This window comes from Rhodamnia argentea, chromosome 1 (assembly GCF_020921035.1).
Source record: "Rhodamnia argentea isolate NSW1041297 chromosome 1, ASM2092103v1, whole genome shotgun sequence".
Lineage (NCBI taxonomy): Eukaryota > Viridiplantae > Streptophyta > Magnoliopsida > Myrtales > Myrtaceae > Rhodamnia > Rhodamnia argentea.
The window spans coordinates 10,935,590-10,953,746 of record NC_063150.1 but is presented as its reverse complement, the minus strand read 5'-3'; the positions used below and the strand labels follow the sequence as shown (position 1 = coordinate 10,953,746).

At 38.8% G+C, this 18,157-nt stretch overlaps 1 protein-coding gene across 1 annotated transcript; it reads left to right on the top strand.

Moving 5' to 3' along the window:
- The first annotated feature begins 6,037 nt into the window (after window positions 1-6,037).
- LOC115747052 (isoflavone 3'-hydroxylase-like) lies at window positions 6,038-8,266 on the top strand. The gene is made up of 2 exons (XM_048283231.1): window positions 6,038-6,946; window positions 7,589-8,266. Exons 1-2 carry the CDS (start codon window positions 6,038-6,040, stop codon window positions 8,198-8,200), a joined length of 1,521 nt encoding a protein of 506 aa, XP_048139188.1. The 3' UTR covers window positions 8,201-8,266.
- The last annotated feature ends 9,891 nt before the right edge of the window (window positions 8,267-18,157 follow it).

The window sequence follows — 18,157 nt, the reverse complement described above, 5'->3', positions numbered from 1 at the left end:
TGAGAAAGAACAATCAAGAAAAACAAGATTTATTCTGATTCACCCTTACATTAGGGCTACATCTAGTAAACCATTTTACTATAATTAGCACTTAACATCTCTCTATTACAACTCTCAATTACAAGATAGAGATATTACATATATAATAGTAACTATTCATAGGCTCAAGCCCAAACTACCAATAAAGTACGGATTCAAACCATAAAAACCTTCTAGCATCCTCACTTGAGACCCATGCTGGAGCAGCCCTCTCGGACTGCCATGCTTTTTTGTCGATGTGGAGTATGAGCCATACTCCAATAATTTTTTTGTGAAGGCAGTGCATATTATAGGTTAGGGTTTGTGTTACACGTACAGATCAATTTGGTAGAGGGCTCTTGAAACCATGGTAATTAGATTGGACACTCCCGTGAACGTAGTTAAGCCTGTTGATAGTGGACAGATTAAGTTCTTGAACTGGAAGCTTTGTACTGAGATGGTCGTTGACTTCCCTCTACGTAATGCTTATTAACAGATCTCACCAGATCGTTCCGTCACAAATTCATTTAAGTGCGCCATCCAAAGTCCTTTTCCCAAGTCATCACGTGGTAATAAATCCATGTTTAGATCATCCACCCAAATTCATAACTGGCGGCCCGATTTACGAAATTAGCAGAGTAATTTCTTGGCGCATCAAGTAGCCTTTTTTTTTGGGGCTATGAATAAACAAATCGTCATAATAGTTCGTCTTACATGCCTCAACGATTCAGAATTTCTCGAGTAACGTTGTGGGTTAGAAAAAAGGTCTTGTATAGAACGATTCAGAATCTCTACTTGCATAAGATTTAGTGAGAAGTTTCAGTAATCAAAGGAGTCTACGCCTCGGTTTGACACCCCAACTGTGCAATTTCAGCGCATCTTTTCAAATATTCATCTAAACAAAATGCTGAAGTCAGGTATAATCTTGATCCATTGGTAGCAGAAAAGAGTGAATAGATAGCTTCGTTCTAGAGGTTCGAAACTATGTAAGTCTTCCTAAATTGGACATTGCAGCTTTTCATCTCAAAGAGGATCTAACTCTTTCGAGAAAGGATAGGTTTAAATCATTTCCCCAACGTGATGCCATTCCTCGTCCTTACTACAGTAAAAGTCTATGCAATAAATGTAGCTACTTTTGTCATTGAATCCAACAAAAGGGAGCATTGATCTCGTTGGTAGCAAGAAAAATAAAAGTGAAATTGGTAACATTACGAAGTCCATGTTGACTTTTGTGCAATGCATATTGTACGCTTCAGATCTGAATTCATTCTGTTAAAGTTAACTTTCTTTATTTTCTTTTCTCTTCCACTATTTATCTCCCGGAAGGACCGGTGGGGGTTGCTGCGGTCTCTGCAATGATCCGAAGAACTTTTTTGAGAAATCGGCAAAAGATTTAGGGCTAAATTACCCAAATTAAAGTGTCCAAAAAAATTATTGTAACAAAAAAAATATTGGCAACATTAAAAAGTTTAGGACTAACATAGTGGTTGTCGTATAATAAGTTTAGGATCATTTGGACCATTATGCCTCATAAAAAGTGTCCCAGGAAGTAGTTAAACTTGTTCTTTCAATGATCATTTCTAATGAACATGGAATACATGTGTTCATCTAGAAGGCTGTAAGACAATAATGAGATTATAGTATGAATGATGATGCGATTCCCATAATAAAGTTAATGATGTAAGGTGTGAGTTTATCCTTAAAGATAAGGAGCATTGATCTCGTTCGTAGTAAGAAAATGAAAGTGAAATTGTTGAAATTGAATTATTTTATTTTATTTTATTTTTCATTTTTTCCTTTTAAGTCCAGCAATTGTTGCCAGTCATAGGCAAGGGACGTCCGACCCTTGTCGACCACAAGCAAGGGCTGTCGACCCTCGCCAGCGGCCGTCGAGGGCAATGAGGCCCTCGTCCAAACCCGGCAAAGGCGGTGAAGCCCTTGTTGGTCGCTGGTGAGGGTCGCGGCCCTCGCCTAGACTCGGAAAGGGCTGCGAAGCCCTCGTCCACTACCCATGAGGGTAAGCCGGTGTCCCTCGCTGAATTTTATAGGAAAAAAAACAAAAAACAAAACATTAAAAAAATTAAAAAATGACTTGTTTATTATGACTCACTTAAGATAGTTAGGTAACCAATTTATGATCCATTTAAAACCCATTTAATACTCATTAAGTTGTTAATTAATCTATTTATGACCCACTTAAGCTTGTTTTTAAAGCTTAAAGCAATTCATTTATGACTCAAACTATTAATTATGGGTCAAAATATGGGTTTTAGAAAAATTTTGCCATGTCATATAGATTCGTAGTTTTCGTTCGTAGATTCCACCATTCAAGACGACACATTAGATAAAATTATCTTATCAATAGAGATTCTATTTCAACAACTCTATAATGGCCTTTTTTTATAACAACTAAACTACTGAGTTATACTCAAATGAAGTGGTTGATTAATGTCAATCTCGCCGGCGAGCAATTTAGATAATTCCAAACCGTGTCGACTTTATGATGACGATTGATGATCATGACTTGGCTTGTCCTCTTACTAATTGAATTATGTCGATTGGCATGAATCTTTAGTTGGTGGGGGGATTCATGTAATCGCAACTGCGTGTCCTTTCGTGATGATGATTAATGACAAAGTATTGGGTTTTTCTCTCGATAATTGCCTTAAGTTATTCGGGCACCGGCAGAACATTGTCATCACGAGTTCTAAATTTTCTAAACCTGGAACACACTTTATGAATGTTAATCAACATGCTTGAACCTACTCAGTTAAGCTTATGTCGCGAGTTCCCTAAACCTTGCAGCTTGTTGATGGAAATGGGTGAATAAGAGATTGCAATCCCGAAAATCTCGCCATAGACCCAGACGTACTGTAGAAATTGCTATTGGGCAGAGATGTAAAATACCGACATCGTCTTAGCGAAACATCTCACATCTTATAGAAGATGTTCTCTTACGTATTGTAGTTGAAATACAAACCTTATTGTTACAATCCGAAACTTTGTTTCTTTAAAGCTTAAATTAAAAATAATGCAAGCTGTGTGTACCTTAAAAATTATTAAATTCATTTATGTGTTCACCTAACGGAACTTCTTAGATGGGTATACACATGCTCTAGCCACAAACAAGAAAGGGAGCGGCTAGCATAACCGTCCTTTTTTGAGGATATCGGTAGACTTTTTTTACTAGTTTCGAATTTTGAGTATGTGTTTTACTTCTTATTTTTCTTTTTCTTTTTTTAAATTTATATGTTTCCATATTTCCATGTCAAATTTAGAGGCAAAATCATAAGAGGGCCCACAGAACCAATTTCTTGAATATTGAGGAAGAAACAATAAATTAAATTAAATTTTTCCTTACCAAAAAAAAAACAATAAATTAAATTTCTTTACAAAAAAAAATTAAATAGGGAAATATGGATAACTACAAGTTGAAAAATATTATCATATACTAAAAAGAAATTGTTAATGTCATTAGAAAGATTTATTAATTTTAAAAGAGAAAATGCTTTCAATACGGACTCTATCCATCCGAATGATATTCAAAGAATAAATTATCATTATATGTCTAAACTACATAGATACAAACAAAAATTTGGCGAAAATGAATAGCTCTTGTTTTTTTGCAATCAAAGAAACAAAGATTAATGAACCTTTCTCCATAGTTGTGACTTATTCGATTACAATTTAAAATCCTACAAAAATCGGAAATTCGAAGTATACAACATGATTACATTCCTATTTTTTGAGTTATTAAGTTTTTTGTTTGTGAACAATATCCACATTTTTTCTCTCTGGTCGAAGAATAATATCCACTATGTCAACAGTCTCCACTGAGTTCTTCATATATTTATTCGCCGTGACACACTTAGTAGGTTTCAAGTAATATTCAAAAAAATTGATTATATGGGCCATCTTTTGATTTTGTCTCTAAAAATGTGCTTGCAATAAGGAAATACATAAGTCCAAAAAACAAACATAGAGTCAAAAATAGAGTCCGAATAAAGAAATCTACTCGTTTCCTCAAAATGAATTTGTGGCTGGCATAGCACCATGATACTGTCATTCTACGATGGACGGTTATGCAAGCATTTTTCGAGTAAGAAATATTTCATGCATACGTCACGTGTAGGGAACTCTTGCAATTATCGGTGAGCAATCGCAATTGAAAGAGACCAATAAATTTCTTCCTTATAAGTTAAAAGTCATTTGGCCTGTACACGGAACTCTGACTAGTGCAAATAAGATAACACCTGTTCAATTGAATTATTCATCTCGTCTGGACGGTGGGCCACCGACGGAACGTCGAATGGCCATTGACAGATGCTCGAGGGCCTACAACCATTTCTCCGACGATCGGACCATGGAGTTGTTCGAGACCAATCAAAATGCACGAGGTACTCCAAGAAAACGCGCTCACTTCAGGAGACAAATTGGAATCCAGAGAAGCTACTTGCTTTATCTTGTCCAAAAGATTCTGCAATTGGGAGTCGGACCGATGGGTTGGAGAAATCATGCGAAATCCAATTCCACAATTGGACCGGCCTTGCCTACATTGAACCGGTCTGGACCGTCAAATCTGCAGAAAATCGTCCATGCATAGACAAAAACCAACTGAGAAAAACACTTCCTTAAATAAAATCTCATTATCTGCCAGTCCGGACCAGCATGGCAGAGTGGACAGTGCACGGGCGGTGGCAGCAGTGGCTGTGGCAGGAGGCGGAAGTGGTAGGGGGACAGGTAGGGGGCGGCGGCGATGGCGAGAGGGCAGTGGCAGCGAGGGGTGAGCATTGACAGTGGTGCCGACAATCGACCGGTTTAATATTAAAATATTTTGGCAATATAGATCGGGCCGAGATAGGGCGGGTCAGGAATATGTCATTAGATTTTATGCTGCATGAAAATTGGTCAAAACGGATTAAATGGATCAATATGGGTCGAACCATATTCGACCCGACCTAAACTCAACTAAACCCACCCATTTAACATCTCTAAGGTCCAAATCCTATAAATCGGTGTGATACTGGTTCTAGCAGGTACGTGACTTATAGAAGGAATGCCTATTGATAAGGCATTGTGCATGAACTCTTGTTGGCGACTATACACATCCTCAATGTTCATTTAATATTGAGAAAATAACAAAAATGGTCTATGAACTTTGACTCGATCCGTAATGTTGTCTTTGGCTTTTTAATTTATTTAATATGATCCTTAAATTGTTAGTAAATATTTTTTCTAGTCCCTAGATTATAAAAAAAAAAATTACAATGTCGTCCTTCCAAGAATTCAAGTCAATGCTAATGTGATTTCTAATCCACTAAGTTTGAATAGTTGACAACGAAATAAAATTTTACTTGCATATTAAATCAGGATATAATAATGCACCTCCTCAATGATGATGGGCATGTTAATGCCCCCTTTTTTTTTTAAAATAATTTTCTAAAGTAAGATGGACAAAAACATAGGACAAGTTCACTCATCATTATTAAATGTTGAACTTAGCATATATTAATCAACGTCATCAAATAACATCAGATTTGTCCTTTGAGCAAATGGAAATATTACATTGAAAAATTACTAATAACTCATGGACCATATTGATCAAATTAAAAGTTTAGGGGTGAAAGGCTACATTGAACGTTTACTAACAACTTAGGGACCACATTGAACAAATTAAAAAGTTTATAGGCGACTTTACACATTGAGTCAAAGTTCAGCTAGCACTTATGTCATTTTCCCCTTGACATCTAATTTCATGATTATTGGAATAACTTTATGTTGTTCTTGTGTGGTTTTTGAGGAATGCATACCGTTTACAAGCGGCAGTTCAGTTTGTTATGGACTGAAGGATGTCATTGCCGGTTGCCCATATCTTTTACAAAATTCAAACATGCGGCCAAAACAGCTCCGTCAAAAATTAAGATAACGGCACCGTTATGTGCTTGTCGGGCCCTATAAATATCCACCTTCACCGCAAGCTCTTGAGTATCAATTTGAGTCGTGCAAAAACCAAACAAAAATGGAGAATCGGAGCTTGCTAATCTTGCTGACAATCTCTGTGATGATTATCGCATTTACTCACAAGCTCTTGCGCAGATTAATCACAAGAACGCCCAACAAGAACCTCCCGCCAAGCCCACCCTCCCTCCCCGTCATCGGCCACCTCCACCAACTCAAGAAGCCCGCTCACCGGACCCTCCTCGCCCTCGCCCGCACCTACGGCCCTGTGTTCTCCCTCCGCTTTGGCACCTGTCCTGTCGTCGTCGTGTCCTCCGCATCCATAGCCGAGGAATGCTTAACCCAGAATGACGTCGTCCTTGCGAACCGACCTGAGACCCTTGTTTATAAGCACCTCGGGTACAACCACACCACCGTCATGGCTGCCCCCTACAGCGATCACTGGCGCAACCTTCGCCGCATCTGCACCGTCGAGATCTTCTCCTCGCACCGCCTAAACGTGTCGCTCGGCATTCGTAAGGATGAGGTCAACCGCCTCCTGAGGAAGCTGCACATTTGCGGCAGAGGAGGCGGCTTCGCGAGGGTGGAGCCGAGCGATGCACTGACGGAGCTGATGTTCAATGTGGTCATGAGGATGATGGCGGGGAAGAGGTACTACGGGGAGGACGTGAGCGATGTGGAGGAGGCGTCGAAGTTCAGGGACATCATCAGGGAGATCGTGACGTTCTTGGGGACCTCATACGCGGGTGACTACCTGCCCCTACTGAAGTGGGTCGACTACGATGGGTACATGAAGAAGATGTTCGAGCTTGGGAAGAAGATAGACGGGTTCTTGCAGGGGCTGGTCGACGAGCACCGGAAGAAGAAGAAGGTGAGTGAGGAGGAGAAGAACATGATCGATTACTTCCTGGTGAAGCAGGCTTCGCAGCCGGAGTATTACACGGACGAGATCATCAAGGGCTTCTTGCTGGTGAGTCTTTCAGTTCAGAACTATGCAAAAAATAATACTAAACATTCATATGTTGATTTGGCTATTCAGGTCACAGTAGTAAGGTTTTCATAAATTGCTACGGGGTGGACCTACTTTTTGAATTTTCCCTTCATAAATTGCTGTGAGGATGGACCTACCTAGGCTTAATAAATCTTGTTTCGTTGTTGTTGTAATCTCAAGTATTTTTTTAAGCTGAACGATATGGGTCTGGGTCGAACCAACATTCGGAAATATTCGATCCTGTGTTTAATCTATATCTGTAGCTTGCACATTATTATGGTCGGCCCTTTTCTCATTTTTCTTCTAAAATTGCAGTCAAGTGGTCTCCTAAATTAATTCCCATTCTAGTGATTTTCCTTGTCAGTTGGTAATTCTCGATAATCAACCTGTGTAACTTATTTGTTACATAATCTATCTATTTTATCGTTGATATGTATATTTAACTATTTTGAAGAAGATGTGGCTAAGAAAAATTAACTAATGTCCAATTTCCTGGCAATGGAGGAAAATCGCCTAAAACATAAACTACACAATCCAAGAAGCCATGATGTGGTGTAATTTGCTAGGCTTCATTGTGAGCCTCAAAGAAGACTTGAATTTAACCTCACTACTTTTAATAAGCGGATACAACCGATTGCTGGAACCGATGCATCAACTATCACAATTGAGTGGGCGCTCGCCAATTTGCTCAACCATCCCAACATGTTAGAAAAGGCTAAAACAGAGATCGACACCCGTTGCCAAGATCGTCCGGTCGACGAATCGGATCTTTTGGAGCTACCTTATATTCAGAACATTATCTCAGAGACGCTTCGCTTGCATCCACCTGCGCCGCTTCTGATACCCCACTACTCATCGGATGAGTGCATAGTAGGAGGCTATGATGTGCCCCGCGGCACAACTGTGCTTATAAATGCTTGGGCCATTCACAGAGACCCCGAGCAATGGCCCGATCCAATGGCCTTCAAGCCGGAAAGGTTTGAAAGCGGTGAAGGTCAAATGAATGGGTTGATGTTGCCTTTTGGGATGGGGAGGAGAGCATGCCCCGGTGCACCTTTGGCTCATAAATTGCTGGGCTTGACTTTGGCTTCGCTCATTCAGTGCTTTGAATGGAAGAGGATTGGTGAAGAGGAAGTTGACATGAGTGAGGGGGAAGGTCTAACGATGCCCAAAGAAAAGCCATTGGAAGCTTTGTGCAAAGCACGAGAAATGATGATTAAAGTTCTCTCTTAATCATCCAGTGATGTATGAGGTGGGCCATTTACGTTGTCGTTTTCAATAACAGGTCGGTTTCAATGATGTAATCGCGTGCAAGGATTGATTGCTTTTGTTTTAGTCTGTAAGCGCAGCTAAAGAAATATGCATGTTTGGTGGACATTGCAGGCCCTTTTTCCAACAGCTTTCGAGAGAGGTCGTCTCTTCAAAACGAAATTAGACATAGGTGAAATGTTCGTAATCCAATATCTGAGTGGGGCGGGGGGGAACAAATCAAATCCCAAACCTTTCTTCTAAACCATGCAGTCAAAACCCTTCTACTAGAGAACGGCTATGTGGCAGCAGAAATTGATGTTGGCAACCCTCAAGATGGTTATGATTGGAGACCGATAATTGAAACCATCTAATTACATCTTTTAGGTCCAATCACAAACTGGGTTTACCATCTTCAATGGAGACACCAAAAGCTTGACACAAGATGTTTGAGGTCAATGATTTTTTCCATCTTCATTAGTATGTAGACATACAAGAATACCATCTAGACTGGTCTTCCCAAGCTACCATTATATCTTCACTGATGCCGGTTTACCGAAATGTCGGAGACTAAGTATCTCATCTTTAGTTGATAGATGGACCATTGAAAATGGTGAGAAGTTTCACTATCTGCATTGATCATTATAACCATTAGAAACAGAGCTTGTTTGGTGACTATCAAAATACAATAGGAATGTTTTTCTAATTTTTCCCCTTTTTTATGATGATAAAATTATCCTATAAATGTGAAAAGAAATAAGTATAAGGACTGGCATTAAACGTGAAGGGGGCATATTCTCAAAAGATGGATACCTGGAAAAGTCAGCACATGTGCAGATTGATCATAGTTTTAGATCATATGGAGTATATCTTTTGGAGTATAATATCAGTGTTTAGGAAATCGTCATCATAGCAAATGTAATAGACCATTCTCCACCTTTTTGTCATAATAAAAAAGACAATGAAAGATAAGTGAGGATACTGAAATATTCATATCATTGAGCAAATGAGCATGAATGACGAACAAGACAAATGTTGACACCTAAATTTTGACGACCCCACTTAAAAATTTAACGCATAAAAATTAGGGATAGTCCCCAACCCCTCACAAAAACAATATCATTTAATTGCATACAGTGTTAGGAGCATTTAATTGGACTGGTGGTGGATGGTAAATGGTGAGAGGATATTTGGGCCAAAACATGACCGAAAAGTGGCAAACATACATATTATAGCAAAGTACGAGAACGGTCTGATTTGGCATTGGTGGAACTTTGATCATGGGTACATGGATGAGAAATATATTTGGATGGTCTAGCACGTACAAAACTGTGTGTTTAATATTGGAAATGTGTACTAGGACGTTCTGGACATACTTTCAAAGTTGCGATGGCAATATATTTTTTTGTGAAGAAATCTTATGCGTAGGAAAAGAATAGTGGACAGTGAGGAAAGGAATATTCAGAGAAGGGAAGGAGATCTGGTCTCTTTCCTTGACAACTTAAGTGCTCTCCTCTATAGAAGTGGGACTCTTCGCAGAGGAAAAAAGAGAGGACCGCAGTCAACGCCTCCATCTCGCACCGTCATGCGGCAGCTCCCCATGAAGTAGCCTTCCCCGAATTCCCAGCCATCGTCCTAATACAAGTCAGGACATTTGTCTCTGATGCAAAAAGACGTAATTGCACTTTTATTTTTCAATTTAGTTTCCGATTTTTGATTAAGGTCAAATTGGTCATTTTGAAGACGAATCCAAGCACAAATGAGCCTTCACCCATAGGTTTTTCAGTATTCCAAGCACATTGGTCACCCGAGTTGATCGTTAGGGCTCTGGATTTTTCATTTTTCATATTCCTGTTAAACTTGGAATTTGGGAGCTTTGCACTAAATTCAACCAAGCAGATCGAATGTTACCATTTTCAAGTATTAGGCATATTGCGAAGTCCAATTTTGCATTTAAACTTGGGAAAATTGGTCAAATAGGCAGTGAATTGAACTAAAAAAAAGACGAAACCGGGTTGAATTGACCCAACCCAGTCAACCCGGTTGACCAGGTCAACCAAAAAAAAATGCACGCGCAGGACCGATTCTGCAAGTTCTTCCTGCGCACGCTCAAAAAGCTTCACCAGGAGGAACGCCCAGAGGAGACGCAAATCAGACGCCAAATTGAAGACCCATCCGTCATGCCCAAGAGTCGATCCTTCTCCGACGAGTTCCACATCTCCGTCCGGCGTCATCCAACCGGTGCAAGCACATGGTGCGCACGTGAGGACAGCCTAGAGGTCCAGTAACAGACTTGAAGCGGGAACTCAGAATCTAGAGAAGATATGTTGGGGGGACGGGAAGCAAAGAGGAAGGTCATTGGCGGACATTTTTTATCTCCAATGGATCAGAGAAGAAGAAACAGACCAAGAGAGAGAGAGAGAGAGAGAGGGAAAGAGAGAGAGCAGGGTCGAAAAGCTCTTAAGACGGCCATCAAAGGAGAGCTTCGGGACTTGGTCAGAAGGAACGGCACGAAATCAAACCTTCCCGTCGATCCTAAAAGCTTCCTAGCCACCTAAGGAGCCTGTGGAACTCAGCCGCTCAATTTTTCATGGCCAAAACAGGTAAACACTGTGAACGATTCTCTGGCTCTGCTTTAATGGCATCGCGATCATCCGGTCATATTTCTTCGACTTAGATAGTTGAATCTTGTCAAGAGTCGTCCCTAAGCTCAAATCCATCTTCTTCTTTTTTTTTTTTTTTTGCATTGATATTGACCGAAACACCATGAACAGACACCGAATCTCTTGGACCTATCACGAACAGACACCATGACAAGGAAGTTAACTGGTCAATCTTTGTTGACTAGTCAATGATGACATGGCACTACGCGGCATGCCACATGGCGTCCGCGTCAGCTTAGTCAGTTATAACTATTTTTGTTAAATAAAAAAAAACAGCCACAATTTAGCCATGTGGTGTGACCGTGGAACTTTCAAAACAAAAATATTTTTCAAAAATAAAAATTCTTTTGTGAATGTGTGGCCTAGGTTTGGTCACGCGTCACAATCTCGACCGTCTATCTAGTTTTTTGAAAATTTTAAAAAAAATATTTTTCTAATCCGATGGCTAATATTGTGCCACGCATCCAATTCCAAGCCATAGATTCAAAACTCGAAAATGGGAGGGAAAATCTTAAAATTGCTTTTGGACACCCCAAAAATTATGTCGTTTTAGGGAGGTCTTTGGGACCCCTTTTAAAATGCCAAAATGACGATGTTTTAGATCGGTTCAGGACCCGTATAGGTCAACTTGACCCAGTCCGAATAATTTTTTTTAATAAAAAAATTCGATAAAATAATAAAAAAATAAGAAAATCCGAAAAATAGAAAATTCATAGAAAATCATAAAAATTGGAAAAAAAAATAAGAAAAAATTCCAAAAACATCAGAAAAATCTCAAAAATTAGAAAATGGGTCATTTCAACTGGCTAATCCTGTTTTTGATGCGCTTTCCCTAATATTTTTTTTCCAAAATAATGATTTTATCCCTTATGGGCAAATTGTCTCGAAAAATCCTAAAAATTTCAAAAAATCTAAAAAATTAGGAAATTGGTCATTTCAACTAGCCAATCCTATTTTTGATGATTTTGCCTCCCGTTTCTTCCTAAAATTATGATTTTGCCCCATATGGGAAAATCGTTTCAAAAATCTCAAAAATTAGGAAATGGGCACATTCAACTGACCAATCTCATTTTCGATGATTTTGATTCCAAATCTTTTTCAAAATGATGATTTTCCCCTCATGGAAAACGTCTCCAAATCTTCCGAAGTCCATTCCAAACTCCAAAAACACCTTCTCTAAGCCATTAGGGCTTTACTAAGGATGCTATGTATTGTTTTAATGTGTTTTATGCGCATGATTTGGATCCTTGATTTGCACACTTATTTTCACTAATTGTGATTGATAGGTTAGATATTCCCATATGCATGAAGTCCTAGATTTTAGAACTTTCCTTAACCCAAATCATCTATGTGGAAATCAAGCTAGAAAAATCATTCAACTTAGGTACCAAAAGGGCGTCAATGGCTACATTGGCCTAACTAAGTCATCGTTCCCGAATCTCCGGTTCTGTTTGAGTCGTGCAATTTGCTCTTACTGCCCCATGAGGTTTCCAATCTACCTTTCCCAAAAATCAACGTTGACTTCGAATCATGTACCTACGCACATGTCACTCGACCATACACATTACATTCAAAATTATTTGTAAATCCAGCCATCGCACGAGGTGAAAACTTGGGAGAGTCCAAGCCGATCTATGGATCACCACGGATCCATAGAAATTGGCAATCACCCCTAAACCCGCACTCAAGGGTCGTGACAGAGAAGCGCTACCCGTTTCTCCCCAACAAAGTGGTGTCAAAGCTAGAGTTGAGATTCTAGTGTTAAATGGAGGATACAAGTAGCACCATGTTTAAGTTAATTGCCTCCAATTACTCCATATGGAAGCCTCGGATAAAAGATATGTTATATTACAAAGATTTGTTTGATCCCATCGATGGTGATGTGTCTCAAGGAGACAAGGAAGACAAAGAGTGGGAGCGAATGAATCGAAAAATGGTTGGGTTTATTCGACAATGGATTGATGATAGAGTGTTTTATCATGGTGCTCAAGAAACAAAAGTGGGTATTTTGTGGAAAAAACTACAAGATCTCTATCAGAGGAGAACCCCACAAAATAAAACTCTTCTAGTTAAAAAAGAACTTGTGAATTTGAGATGCAATGAGGGAAGAAGCATTTTGGAGCACTTGAGTGAATTTCAAGATATTATAAATCAATTGACAAATCTTGAGATTGACCTTGGTGATGAATTGAAATCATGTCTACTTCTTGTTTCTCTTCTCGATAGTTGGGACACCTTGGTCATTCCATTAAACAATTCGGCTCCTTTTAGTGCGCTTTCTATGACCATGGTTAAAGAGGGTTTGTTCAATGAAGAAATAAGGAGAAAAAGCTTGAATTATGCTTCTATATCGGAGGCACTTGTCATAGAAAACAGGGTAAGAAGTCAATATAGAAAGTTTCAAAGTAATGACTGGGGAAAGTTAAGAGGAAGGTCAAAGTCACAACCGATGAGGAGTGTGAAGTGTTACAATTGTAGCAAGATGGGACATTATGCCAAAGAGTGTTAGCAACCAAAGAGAGATAAATCCCATGATAGAAATGGAGATAGAAAGAAGGAAGAGAAACATGTTACAAGAGCAATTGCATCCGATGGCAATATTATCTTCATTTGTGACGACAGTTGTGTCAACCTTATATGTCAAGACTCTAGCTGGATTGTTGATTTCGTAGCTTCTTTTAATGTCAACTCACGACGCAACTACTTTACATCTTATTGTAGCGGTGACTTCGATTGTGTTAGGATGGGAAACAGTGGTGTTTCTAATGTTATTGCATGGGAGATGTTTATTTGAAGATCGATGTGGGATGTAATTTGCTTCTGCTAAATGTGGGATATGTTCTAGATATTCGATTTCATTTGATATCCACAGGTGCCTTAGATGATGATGGCTACGGAAATTCTTTCTATGATAACAAATGGTAGTTGACTAAAGGCTCTATGGTAGTGGCAAAGGGTAAGAAGACATGCACTCTCTACACCATGCAAGCAAAGTTGATAAGAGAAGAGGTAAATGCCGTGGAGGACTCCTCAGCTGACTGATGACATATGAGACTTGGTCATCTTAGCAAGAAGGGCCTTGATACTCTTACTAGAAAGAATCTTCTTCCATTGAATGAGAAAAATCTGAAGGAATGTACTCATTGCCTAACGGATAAGTAAGATTGATTCTCTTTCATAGTTCCTCTCCACATACAAAGTTAAATGTACTTGATTTATTTCACATTGATGTTTGTTGCGTGGATGCTAGAATACTTGGTGGTGCATTGTACTTTGTGACATTTATTGATTATTACTCTAGAAAAATGTGGGTTGTTGCTTCAAAATCTAAAGAGCAGGTGCTTGCGACTTTCAATCAATTTCATGTCAACATAGAAAGAGAAATCAGGAAGAAGCTTAAATGTGTTCGAGCCGACAACGGTGGTGAATACAGAAGTCCGTGTGAATATTATTATAGGGATTATAATATCAAGCTTGAGAAGACTATTCAAAAAACACCATAAAATCATGGAGTAGTGAAGAGAATGAACCGAACGATTAATGATCAAATTTGATGTATGCTATCTCATATGAAGTTGGCTAAGTCATTCAGGGGTAAAGCGATGAGAACGACCGTGGACTTAATAAACCTTTCTCCATCGGTTCCTCTTAAGGAGATGTTTTGCAAAGAGTTTGGAGTAGGAAAGATGTTTCCTATAGTTATCCGAAAGTGTTCGGTTGTCGGGCATTTGTGCATGTTCCAAAATATGAAGGGTCTAAGTTAATGACAAATCTAAACAGCGTATCTTCTTGAGTTATGGACATGAAGAGTTTAGCTACAGGTTATGGGATCCGACTACAAAGAAAGTCATTAGAAGTCGAGATGTGGTGTTATTTGAGCATCAAACCATTGAATATATTGATAACCCGGGGAAGTCAAAGCATATAGCTCAACACGTTAGTTTCAGCCCAAATCCTCCTAATCATATTAGGTGAAAATTACAAGGGAGAAGTCCATAGAAATCATGAAGATGGTGAGCCCTCACACAATGTTGATTCTTCAATTAAGACAGGTGAAATTGTTGAGCAAGAGCAACATGTTGAGCCAACCGAGCAAGAACAACCGATCCTACCTCAAGTTAGAAGATGAGAAAGAGAACGTAGACTCTTACAAAGATATCAACCACATTAGTCTGTGTTACTCACTAATAAAGGAGAGCCAGAAACTTATGAAGAGGTTATGTCATGCGATCAAAAGAATAAATAAATAATAAATAATTACAAATTATTTTGTGATCTACTCTTTTAAGAATTTATGACTTACAGTGAACTATTATTCTCACAATTACTCAAAAACTATTATACTAACATAATTCTTTATTTTATTGGCTAAATCACTCAAATAAGGAAGCCCCAAAGTTTCGACCAAAAAAAAAAAAATCCCAATAGCAAGAACCTGTCATTTGACGATGTTTCTTTGATCCATATTTAAAACAATATTTCCACTACATAGAATCCGGATTGCCAAGGCGTTCTTCCTAGAAACCTTCCATTTTATCTCTCGACTCTCAACTAAGTTGACAATTCAAAGTCTTTCAATCGCTACAATATGAGTCTGACCAAAAAAAGAAAATTGCTACAATATGTGGCTCGGGTCAAGTCATAAATAGTTAGACCCAAATTGGATCATATAACCTGTTTATGACTCATTTATTGTAATAGAGATTTCCCAACCTATATTGCTAAAATACTTATGCATTTAATCCAAATCTAGGAAAGCTTGTTTCTTACGATTTTTTAAAATTATTATATTGCTAAAAACACCGTAGACTATTTTTATGGCTTATAAAAATTAAAATAAAAACTGAATTTTTTTATTTTTTTCTTTTTTCATTTTCGTTTTTTAATTCTAAATCCGGTGAGGGTCGTCGATCACAAGCGAGGGCCGTTTGACCCTCTCCGATCATAGGCGAGGGCTAGCGACCTTGCGAGGGCCGTGAAGCCCTCGACTAGATGTGGAGAGGTCTTCGAAGCCCTTGCTTGTTGTTGGTGAGGGCTGCCTCGGGGCTAGCCGGGGTTCGCTGGCGACCCTCGCCATACTTCGTACAAAAAAATAAAAATAAAAATGATTTGTTTATCATGACTCGCTTAAGATGGTTAGGTAATACATTTTTAAGCTATTTAAGACCTATTAAGTTGTTAAGTAATACATTATGACATACTTGAACTTGTTTTTAAAATTTAAGGCAACTCATTTGTGTCCCACACCATTAAATATGGGTTACAATATAGGTTTTAGACCCATTGTGCCCCCTCATATAGATTCGTAGAGTTTGTCCGTAGATTCCACCATACAAGACGACGATAGATAAAATAATCTTATCAATGGAGATGATATTTTGACAACTCCATGAATGGCCTTTCTGTAAAGCCATTAAACTATCGAGTTATATTCCAAAGGAAATGGTTGATTAGCATCAATCTTGCCCGCGAGCAATTTAGCTAATTTCAACTGGGTCCACCTCATGATAATGATTGTTGATGATGACTTCGCTTGTCCTCTCACTATTGAGAATATTCAAGTCAGGCTCGATTGGCATAATCCTGTATTTGGTGAGGAATTTATGTAACCTCAACTGCGTGTCCATTCATGATGATGATTAATGACAAAGAATTATTCCGTTAGCAGCATTAGCATCAAAAAGTGCCGATTGAGTACAAAACATGCGACATACGTGAAGATTAAGTTGGTAGCTGAGGCTAGCTAATCTTCTTCTTTATTGGATTTTCTAAGTAACAATTTATTTCCATGGCAGCCCCAAGAGGTTCCCAGTTCTTACATCACTGAGGAAACGAGTTGCATTCTCTCGTGGGGACTGAAGTGAATACGCCACACATGATGGGCAACCTTCCCTGACTCCTGCGCCTGTGAGAGTCTGCAATCATGTGGCCCGCCATCTTGCAATAGTGGGCATGTGATCGCAGACATGTCTCGTTGGCTTAATGCACCAGCAGAGCTTTTAAATTGAAGGCCCCGACCTTAAGTCTGATATCCCTAAGCACGTTCAACTGCAAGAACCTGATAAGCACCTGAGGAATAGTCGATCGCCCTGAGACTCTTGGAGAATATTTTCTATTCTTTGGTTATGTACAGAAAGATAAAAATAAAATGACCATGTAGAGGAATTAACTATGTAAAAAACAGGATGGGGATTCATCCGAGCATTTATTAAACTATCAGTTACAGTTTGACACGTCACTTTATAAATGAATTTCGTAAATCCATTTTAGTTACCGAGCACTGCTTTGGCAATGTATATTATAAGATAAATATGGAAAACGAGAGTGCGACAGCACCTTTGCTCCTAGTGGAGGAATGGTGCTGCCTCCGCCGCATATTTTCTCAAGGAAACCAAACAATCGAGAAAAATGTGTGGGATTGCTAGCCTTGCAAGTGGGATATTCTAATTCGAAAGGACAATAAATCAACCAAACAAAAACTAAGGGAATAGAAAACACGCTTATTAGAAACATCATCAATATAAATACCCTTCACATTCAATGTAAAAATAAAGGTATAAACATCCTTTTTGTAAGGCAAAATAAACGTTAGGTTTACTATTAGCAACATCACCAATGTAAAACATTTTTCGCACTTGCAGTCGTGAGAGAAAAATATCCATCAATTTAACAAATGAGCAACGTTGTCAAAATATAAACTTGAATACGTGTTAGAATCTTAACTTTGCTTGCAGAGAAACTCTCATGTTGCTAATGTATGTAGGTTGTAAACGTTCGTAAACCAAGTGAAGTAACAATTATCTGTGTGCAATAAGCTTGCAAACATCTAGTACTTGGAAGCCGTGGAACACTTGCCAGCCATAAGAGTCCTTGTCGATATTTATGTTTTTCGAAGACGACTGGTTGACGTTTACCGTGATAATGTTGGTCGACCAAGATACTGATCAAGAAGAGTTGATAGATAACGGCAGGAGAGACCGACTTTAAAGATAACAATTTCGTGGGTGTTGAATTCAGGGGTGGAGGATCAATTCGCAAATTTAAGGACAAACTAACCGGGGACAATAAATCGTGGCAACATGAAGGTATGTGGCAAAAAAGTTCTGGAGATATAAAAAGCAAGGCCAAAACTGCTGAAGAACTGCTTATAAGAAGTTATGTCATGAATATCATAATACTAGTATTGGTGTACTAGAGACCTAACAAGACATGTTATCTTTCAATTATATTTCACCTCGTGTATCGTAGCTGTAGTTTCTAGATATCTCGCGGTCGATCA